Source organism: Amborella trichopoda, chromosome 8 (genome assembly GCF_054954075.1).
Source record: "Amborella trichopoda isolate Santa Cruz 75 chromosome 8, AtrichopodaSantaCruz75HAP2 v2.0, whole genome shotgun sequence".
Taxonomy (NCBI): Eukaryota; Viridiplantae; Streptophyta; class Magnoliopsida; order Amborellales; family Amborellaceae; genus Amborella; species Amborella trichopoda.
Window position 1 is genome coordinate 7,478,668 of NC_142343.1, and position 9,669 is coordinate 7,488,336.

A 9,669-nucleotide genomic window follows, 5' to 3' on the forward strand; every position below is an offset into this window, starting at 1 on the left:
CGTTTTAATGTAATCCCTTTTTATATTAACGAAGTCTTTGTTTATTAATTTTGGGGGAAAAGTTTAAATAATTCCAGACCAACGGTTTCCATCTATAAAAAGGGCTCGCTTGCCATCAAGCTTCTTCCGTTTGGCCTTCAAATACACATCGTTCCTTTACATTCAGCCCTTCTTCTGCATTTTTTATCTGATCTACCCCTCTCTCTCTCTCTCTCTTTTACCCTGTTTCCACCACTCTCTCTCTAGAGATCTCTCCAAGGTATGTCTGCAAGTTGCAGGTTCTTGTGTTAAATGGCGAAGCCATTTTATACCTACGTTTCTTTTTCGGTTTTTCTTCATTTTGAGAAATTCGGGTTCTTCCACATATGCTCTTTCCCCTCTCTTTCTCCATTTTCCATCAAATCTGGTGCTTAAAGTTGCAGAGCTTGTTGCCCTAATGCTATATTCATTTAATGTATTGTACGATTTTTATACACCTCATCTGGATACCTCAATCCTGCTTGCTTGAATGTTTCGGGTTTTTGCGGGAACGTTGAATCCTTTTTCAATGTCGAAGCAGTTTCTTTGATTACTATTCTTTGTTGAGGTGTTTCTTTTCAGGAAATGGCGTCTATTATTTCATATTCTGATATTTTCTACCTATTCTCTCTTCTTTTTTCACCTTCTTTCTTTCTTTTTTTTGATTTTTCCTATAAAACTTTCAAAACTACTTTATCATGGGGAAAATGGCGTTATTTTTGTTGACCCAATTAAAAGAAATATTTCATATTTTTTTGCTAAAAGGCTTCTTTTTTAGTTCTTAGAAAGCTCTGTGGAAAGTCGCTTTATTTTTTTTGTTTGATTTCAAGACAACTGTTTCTGTTGTTTCTGCTAAAAGGTGGGTTATATTCACGTTGTGTTTTTCTTTTTTGAGTTTTCTTTGATGGAAAAGTGCAAAAAGGCTCTGTTTCTTTATTGTGGGTAATAACTTTTTTGGGCTTACTTTAATGAAAAAGAAGAAAAATAAAAAAATAGAAAATACAAATAATCGCAGGCACAGTTAATTTTGGAACTATTTTATTTAGGCATTTTTTGTGGCATTTTTTTTTTCAGATTGAAATGGAATTTGAAGATCGTTACAGACAAGGGCAGGGGCCCAAATTCGATTGCCTCCTTTTCGGTGAGCCCCTTTTTTTTATTTTATGTTTATTTTTATGTAAATTCTGGATTTTCATGGAATTATTTTTATTCTCCGTTGATTACAAATTTTATTTTGTTTTATTTTTTTAGATCTGGACGACACTCTCTATCCTATGAGCTCTGGTTTGGCAAAGGAAGTCCTCAAGAACATTGGAGGTAGGCCACCATATTTAATTTTCAAATTTTATTTCTTCTTTTTCTTATTTTTGCATGAACTTTGCTATTTTCTAGATTTTATGGTCTCCATTATTCCTGATTTAGGAGCCAGTTGTGATTTTGTTTTTCTTATTTAGGGCATATCTTTTTTTTTTTTTTTTTTTAAGATTATGTGGACCCTGTTTCTTATAATTCCATTGTCCAATTTTAAATTTCATTAATTTATTTTTTGGATTATTTTTGTATTTTGTCAGATTATATGGTGAAGAAGCTTGGAATTGAGAAGGAGAAAGTCCCTGCCTTGTGTGATCTACTTTACAAGAATTATGGAACCACCATGGCTGGCCTAAGGGTGAAATTTCTTTTTCTTTTATAATTTCTCCCTACTGCAAAATAAAATTAACTTTTCTTGAGGTTTTGAATATATTGTGCCTTTTATATTAAAATTCGTTATTTTTTATCATTATTTTTTAAATGGTTGGGATAAGACTCTAATGATGAAGATGGCTTCCTATTATTATTATGCAGGCTATCGAGTACGAATTCGAATACGACGACTATCACGGGTTTGTATTTTGACAATTTTTAGCAATTTTATTTTTTTATTTAAAATTTTAAGATGACACTATTTAATTGGATTTTTATTTACTTCTTTGTTTTTTGCTTCATCTTATTTGTTCAATTTTGCAGTTTTGTACATGGAAGGTTACCATATCACAATCTCAAGACTGATCCCATCCTCAGAAACCTCTTGTTCAACATGCCCCAGAGAAAACTTGTGAGTAATTTTTCTTTGTTATTATATTTAATTTTAAATATAATGACACCTTATTTCTTACTTCGCTAGAAAAATAAATTTTACAAATGAAATTAAGATGGTTGGACCCCTCTTCTCTGCACCGCCACCGCGTGTCCTAATTTAATAGCGCAAGGCTGGTTGTGTTTCTCAATCGATGAAAAAAGGACAAATTTGACGATGGTCTCTACCCTAAACGGTAAAAAGAAAAAGCGAAATGCTTTGATAGTGTTGCAGTCCTATCAAAATAATAAAGTCTCTCACCTTAAAACTCATCGAAGCTTGTCAGCATTAAAAAAAACTTTCAAATCGATCATCTGGTCTCGACTATTATGATTGTCAAAGAAAAACAAAAAAAAAAAAAATTTCAAACTTTAAAAACAATGTATATTATAACATATTATCTAAACGGCCCCATTTTGCTCTAAAAATGAGTGTTCACATCATGATGTGTATCACTTTTTGAGCTTGAAATCATAGTGCTGAAAATTGATTTTACTTTCCAATGAGGCTTTTACTTTGTTTTCATAAACCTAAACCTTATTATAGAACCTCCATTTTACTTTGTTTTCATAAAGCCTATTAAACCTTAGAGAATTTCCATTCAAAAGAAAATTACAATGGGCCTTAAGAATGTTGCATAGATTATAAAACAAACACCTCTCTCTAAGGGCTGATCATTACTTGGTGCAACAGATATTCACAAACGCAGATAAGAACCATGCTGTAAAAGCACTAAACATGCTTGGGGTTGAGGATTGTTTCGAAGGGATTATATGTTTTGAGACCTTGAATCCCTCTAAGAACTATGAAGACGAAGATGAAGACGATAGAGAGATTAATCATTCGAGGAATGAGCCCTTTGACATTCTTCAATTCTCATCTCAGCCATCTTCTCTCTCTCAGTTGCCTAAAACACCTATCCTTTGCAAGCCCTCTATAGATGCCTTTGATGAAGCTCTAAGGATTGCCAATATTGATCCCCAAAGAACGGTGATCCTCTTTTCTTATTACATGATTTTATTCTATTTTGATTTTGATTTTGATTTTGTAGAAACTTGGGTGTTAGTTTGTAAATTTTGGCACGAATTTAAGGTCGAATTTTTTGGGTTTGTTTTTGTAGATTTTCTTTGATGACAGCCCTAGGAACATTCTATCCGCAAAGAGAGCAGGACTCCACACCGTGCTGGTAAGCTTTTTAATCCATGTTTCATGTCTCTCATCAATATTTCATTGTCAGGATGGTATATTATATTATGAGACTATTTTATCTTTGTTATAAAGTGGTCACAATCGCTATAAGGTCAAATTTGATGGTTTGAGGTGTGAGAACATTTTCCATGGTTTTGTGAAGTTTGAATCTAATGACACGGACTACCGATTTTTGTGACTATTCTACACAGGTGGGAAACTCAGTGAGAAGCAGAGGTGCCGACCACGCTTTAAAGAGCATTCACAACATTAGAGAGGCTCTGCCTGAGCTCTGGGAAAGCGAGAAGATGGATGAAACTGTTAAATATCCCAGTGGCAAAGTTGCCATTGAGACCCCTGTAACTGCTTAGAAAGAGAGAGCCATATATTGTGAGGAGAGAGCATGTCCATTTTTATTTTTCTTTTTCTTTCTTTCCCTTTGTTGTAGATGGTTTGATCCTTGATAAATAAATAGGCTATTTATCTTCTTTCTCCCTTGTTTATAGATTAGATTGTCCATTAATCAATAAGTAAAAGAAATATTTGTCCTTGAGCATCAGTTAGTTTATTTCCTGGAATGAATTAGAGTGGTGCCCACAGCCTCAATCACCTAAAATATGCCTCCTAATTTTTCCATGCTTTTCTCAGGCTTTTAAAGCAATGATTACAATTTTGGATTGGCGCAATGGGTAAAGTGTGGTAACCGTGCTGTGACAAAGAACTTGGACATTAATTTTTAATCTGAATCAACGATTTTTAATCTATATCGCCTGATTTTCTCCGTTTCAGTTATTTCTTTATCATGAAAAAAATGTTTTGGGGGTTTGGAGCGATCAAATGGTAAAAAATGGCAAATAGCCGAGACAGAAGTCGGGGATTTATTTTTCCCAAAGCCTTTAAAATCAATCCTTATTCACAGAGCTAAAAAACAAAAAAAATTAAAAAATTAGTGCACTAACAATACTCCAAATAAATTTCTCCTTCATAAAGAAAAGGGGAAATGACTTCGACCCCCTCTCCGAAATTTTCATCCCTATTAGCGCCTATTGGGATCACCAAATTCCCTTGTATCTCCTCTTTGGGACTATTAACCCTCGAATTATGTATGTATTTCTACGATCTTTTTATAAATTTAATCATGAAATTCCAAACCCATACATTAGCTTTTTTTTTTTTTTTTTTTGTAACTTGATATAAATTTTTTATTGATGACAATGATAATAATAATAACAATGATAATTAATAATAGTTATAAAAATAACAAGAATAACATAATAATTGTTAAATAATTCATCTCTTATAGGTATTTTGAGAAATTTCTTTAATTAAATGAATAAATAAATAATAATAATTCATTAACACTAGTACTAAAGATCTTGATTAATCATTTTCCAAGTTCAAAAGATATTGATGCAATTGTAAAATAGGTCATAATATTAAAAGAAATCATTTTTTCTCATGTCTAAATTTATAGTGGGGTCTCCATATGTAAGATTGGCTTTAGGCAGCAGAAGAGAAAAGAAAAGAAGTTGACTAATGGAAGGATTTGGCATTTTGTAAAATGAAAATATCAAATTTGTAAAAAATTAATAAAACAAAAACATAATTAAGAGGCTAATGGTCTCAAAATTTTAAACGTGACGGGATATAGGGGATTTGTTGAATCCAATAATGGGCAAATAAGGATGGAAATTTTGAGGGAAGGAGAGGTCATTTTTCCTAAATAAAACCTCGGTGTGATATTTTGGTTCAATAGTACTACCTCTCAGCCTTTAATTATTGAAAAAAGTTGATATGAAGTTGTAATCTTTTTTGTAGAAATAAAATTGTAGTAATCTACATCATATAATTTACTTAGGGGAAGAGTTGAGGCTCAAAACAATCAAATTAGAGCCTATATTTTTCACTAAAAGATGTTGTTTTAATGCCCAAATATCCTCAAATTGATCATCTCGACAGTAAGAAGCATGGACATGAGAAAGAAAATGGATTTCAACTTTTGGAAATAGTGTATTTTGTAACGTATTTTTTTACCATCAAATTTCAAGATTTTTATAGATCTGTCGATCTACACTATTTTTGAAGCTTTGAACTTTATAAATAAAGATGAAAATATATTTTAAGGCTATCACAAAGATTTGATGTATTGAAACCAGTGTTTAAAAAAACGCCTAGTCGAACCGGACTCGCCCATTCGACTCGGGAATCGCCATGGACGGACCGAATCGGCGAAAAAAACGGGAATCATCCGGTTCTAGAGAGAACTGGACGATTCTGTACAGCGACTCGCCGATTCACTGTACGGAATCGGGGAGTCCATAGAGTGAATCGGCGAGTCCCGTACGGAATTTTTTTTTTTTTTTTTTTTTTTTTTTTGTAATCCATGATAGATTTTTTTGTAATGCTTGATCGATTTTTTTGTAATCCATGATCGAATTTTTTGTTTTTGTTTGTTTTTTTGTAACCCATGATAGAATTTTTTGTAATCCATGATCGAATTTTTTGTAATCCATGATCGAAATGTTTGTTTTTTTTTCTTGTAATCCATGATCGAATTTTTTGTTTTTTTTTTTGTAACCGATGATAGAATTTTTTGTAATCCATGATCGAATGTTTTGTAATACATGATCGAAATGTTTGTTTTTTTTTTGTAATCCATGATCAAAATGTTTGTTTTTTTGTTTGTAATCCATGATCGAAATTTTTTGTTTTTTGCTTTTTTTGTAACCCATGATAGAGTTTTTTGTAATCCATGATTGAATTTTTTGTAATCCATGATCGAATTGTTTTTTTTTTTTTTTGTAATCCACGATTGAAATTTTTTTTTGTTTTTTTGTTTTTTTTTGTAATCCATGATCGAATTTTATGTAATCCATGATCGAATTTTTTGTAATCCATGATTGAATTTTTTGAAAATTTGTGATTTTTTTTTTTTAATCCATGATCGAATTTTTTTTTGTAATCCACGATATAATTTTTTGAAAATTTGTGATTTTTTTTTTTTAATCCATGATTTTTTTGAAAATTTGTTATTTTTTTTTTTAATCCATATTATTCAAAGAGAAAATGAGAGAGATGATGATTCTGAGGCCACCCTATCCCAGCCATATTATTCACATATCGAGTCCCAACAGCAACAGTGTAGGGATGAGCACGACAGTGCAGGTGAGCATGAAAGATGGAAAATCTTCGGGGATTTTAGATAGGGAACACAACAAAACACTAATACTCAGGGATTTGGGAATAGTCAGACGCCTGCTAATATCGATGATTCGTTTTTAGATCGAATCAAATGAATTGTTAAACGAATTCAATCAATGGCACCAGCGTGACCAAGAAGAACAATAACGTCATCTATCATTTTATTTTTAGATCATATGTTACTAATTTATGCTTTATTGTAGTCCAAGTATGTTGATATACTTATTCCATGATAATTATATGTTTATCCTCTTGTGTGATGTAAATTAAATGCTGAATGGCGGTTCATGCAGGGAAAGAACATATCAATATTCGCATATTTATTCAAAAACATGAAAATTCTTAATGGAGTACCCTCATTTCTTATTGAATTCCTAAGAATGAATTTTAATAATTTTTTCGGATTTTTTTTAAGCTTTATTCAGACCGATTCACTCGATTCCCGATCCAGATCGTCGATTCGCCGATCCGGATCGGTTTTTTGGAAGCCCGATCCGAGTCACCGATTCGTTTTTTAAACCATTGATTGAAACTAATTTATTGACGCCATTTGAAGGTAGGCTCTATACAAACCTCACCGATATAGATTTGGCACTATCTTAAAAACATGTTAAATTTGATATTTATTTTTGAAGCACCGTCCAATTGAAAAAGATGGTGTAGAGTATTACAGCTTTACGTTTACAAATTTGTCCCCTTATACAAACTAGACCCTTGATTATTTAGTCCCCTAATTAGCAACTAGTGATAGAAGTATGACATGGTTCTATCACTGGCAACTTGGTTAATCGCCATCCATTATTAGGGATGGACGGTATATGCCTCTATACAAACTATATATGACATAAAGTTTTGATCTAACGGATCTTTAAAAAAAAAGAAAAAGGAAAAAATGATGAATTTCAAAACGTAAAAATTATTATTCATATTGTAGGAATATTTTGAACCGTTCCATTTCAATTTGGCTGGAAATGATGGGTAAGAAGAGACAGGCCAGAAGAAGCATGAGATAATTTATCAAAAAGTGACACAGGATCTTTCCCTTTTTAGGCACAAATAATCACTTCCTCAAGACAATATTTGAGGTGTGGTTTCCATAAGGTCGCAACCGTAAACAATCCAATTAAGCGCAGCAACCGTAAACAATCCAATTAAGCACACTTTAACATGTAATTTTGGTACCAAAAAATCTAAAGATTATTTGAAAATCTATTTTCATATCTAATTATAAAATTTTAAATTCCAAAAATAGCTAAAATCAAGTACATCTATAAACATTTGAAAATCTTGAAAATAGACGGTCTAGATAGTATGTTATGAGATGGACTATTTCAGGGACTCAAAATCTTTTATTTTTTCATATTCATACATCTCGACATCGAGATGATCAATTAGAGGGTTTTCCAACATTAAAACAATATTTTTTGATAGAATTTTTAGGTGCATCTTTAATCTACATTTTAAAGTTGCAACCTTGTATAAATCTTTTCCTTGATTAAAATCAGTGTGCATAAAAGAAAATTTGTCTTTGGGATACAAAAAAAATAGAAGATTTAAAAAATTTTACTGTATCGATTTAAAATGCATGCACAAGAATAAGAGAAATAGAGCACCGTAATTGTCCGAAGACAGATGAATGTCAGAAAACATAGTCTATTCGTGCCTAAAGTTCTGTTAAAAATTATGAATTTATTCCTAATAGAGAGAGAGAGAGAGAGGAAATGTCCTGTAAATTCTATCCAAAACTACCCAATGCACAAGCTAAAGAGTTGCAAGTCTTTGTTTCCCAACTTTAATAATCATAATTACAATCATACATGCAACAGGTACCCTAGAGTCAACGGTTCAACATGCATTGCGGCCCACTTAAATGTGGCGTTCAGGTAGCCAAAACAGTCACTACTGGTGGCAGAAGTGCAAAGTGTACATCAAACGGCCACACAAGTACATGTGTACACGTTGCCCTTCATAGGCTCTATATAGGTCTGGTCTCTTTTGATTGTATAAAATAAGAGATTGTATATAATGAGACTATTTACCTTTTATGTAGGGAGGTCATAATTACTTACGACCATCCGATATAAAATCTGATAGTTTAGATGTGTCATAAAATTCGAAAAAAATTCTTTTGAATTTTGTATTTGGTCAATGAAATAAATACAGCCACCCGATTTGACATTCAATTATCAAGATTAATTGTGATTATCTTACGTAAAAAGTAAATGATCTCATTATATACTTTCCCTAAAAATAATTGTAAATGAAAAACCACTTATAAACACAAGATTGTCTTATACATTTACCGACCCATCCTACCATATCCCTCTCTCTACAATCAAACAATGTAAGCTTTTCCAAAAACTATGGCTTCAATGTAGGTAAATAACACAAGTATTTTTCCAATAAAAAATACTACAATGTTTTCACATATCATGAAATCAGCACGATATTTAGACTCCAAATCCATAGGGAAAAAAGGGATTTGCATATGTTTGAAAGGTGTTTCGAATCCCAAATTCATTAGAAACCATGGGGACGCATGCATTTGCACGAAAAACCCTTCTTTCAACTTTAGACCAGACCTTCTAAGGCTGACAACAAGCTGGGCCATCCTTTATCCCAAAGGGCCCACCTAGGCTAGGGTGGGGCTAGGCAAAAAATAAATGAAAGAAAATGGAAAAGAAAAAAGAGGACCGAACCATTTTGAACTGAGCAGGAATTGGCACTTGCCCGCCCCATCCATAGTTTGTAGGCCAAATCCTACATTTTTAAAGCCACATTGGGCCGCCTGGCCCATTGCAACCCTAAGACCTTCTCCACCCTATTCCTATAAAAATATATTACATGTATTATATGAACAATATTAAATGCTCCACGTAGTCCGAACTCTACCTTTTCAAACTACAAGAATTCTAAATTTCCAGTCTGCCATAGGATATATTGTCTAATGTTATAACATAATATAAAATTTACATAATCATAAATATATATATATATTTTTGGGTAATTCAGTGAGGATAACGAGCCTCAACCTGTTTTTTTTAAATAGTTAGTGGTTTTTTAATGTGTGAGGTGAAAATGGAAACCTAGACCTTAATTAAGGCATAAGTGATGCTACCACCATGACCCAACCTCATTCTCAATTT

The 9,669-nt window shown here is 32.4% G+C and overlaps 1 protein-coding gene across 4 annotated transcripts; it reads left to right on the forward strand.

The window, feature by feature from the left end:
• Positions 1-221: 221 nt before the first annotated feature.
• On the forward strand, positions 222-3,810 carry LOC18436170 (uncharacterized protein C24B11.05). 4 transcript variants are annotated; one of them, XM_088874737.1, is made up of 9 exons: positions 222-877; positions 1,093-1,159; positions 1,270-1,335; positions 1,590-1,687; positions 1,864-1,901; positions 2,026-2,113; positions 2,828-3,124; positions 3,255-3,320; positions 3,535-3,810. In XM_088874737.1, exons 2-9 carry the CDS (start codon positions 1,099-1,101, stop codon positions 3,691-3,693), a joined length of 873 nt encoding a protein of 290 aa, XP_088730863.1. In that variant the 5' UTR covers positions 222-877; positions 1,093-1,098; the 3' UTR covers positions 3,694-3,810. The 4 variants fall into 4 exon arrangements, with proteins under 4 accessions (XP_088730863.1, XP_088730862.1, XP_088730861.1 ...); XM_088874736.1 differs by having other exon boundaries at positions 222-459; XM_088874735.1 differs by having other exon boundaries at positions 222-454.
• The last annotated feature ends 5,859 nt before the right edge of the window (positions 3,811-9,669 follow it).

Bases quoted from the DNA above. Each gene is read 5' to 3' on its own strand.
- LOC18436170 (XM_088874735.1), top strand. The intron at 1,902-2,025 runs GTTTGTATTTTG...TCAATTTTGCAG, and splicing joins GAATACGACGACTATCACGG to TTTTGTACATGGAAGGTTAC. The intron at 3,125-3,254 runs GTGATCCTCTTT...TTGTTTTTGTAG, and splicing joins ATATTGATCCCCAAAGAACG to ATTTTCTTTGATGACAGCCC.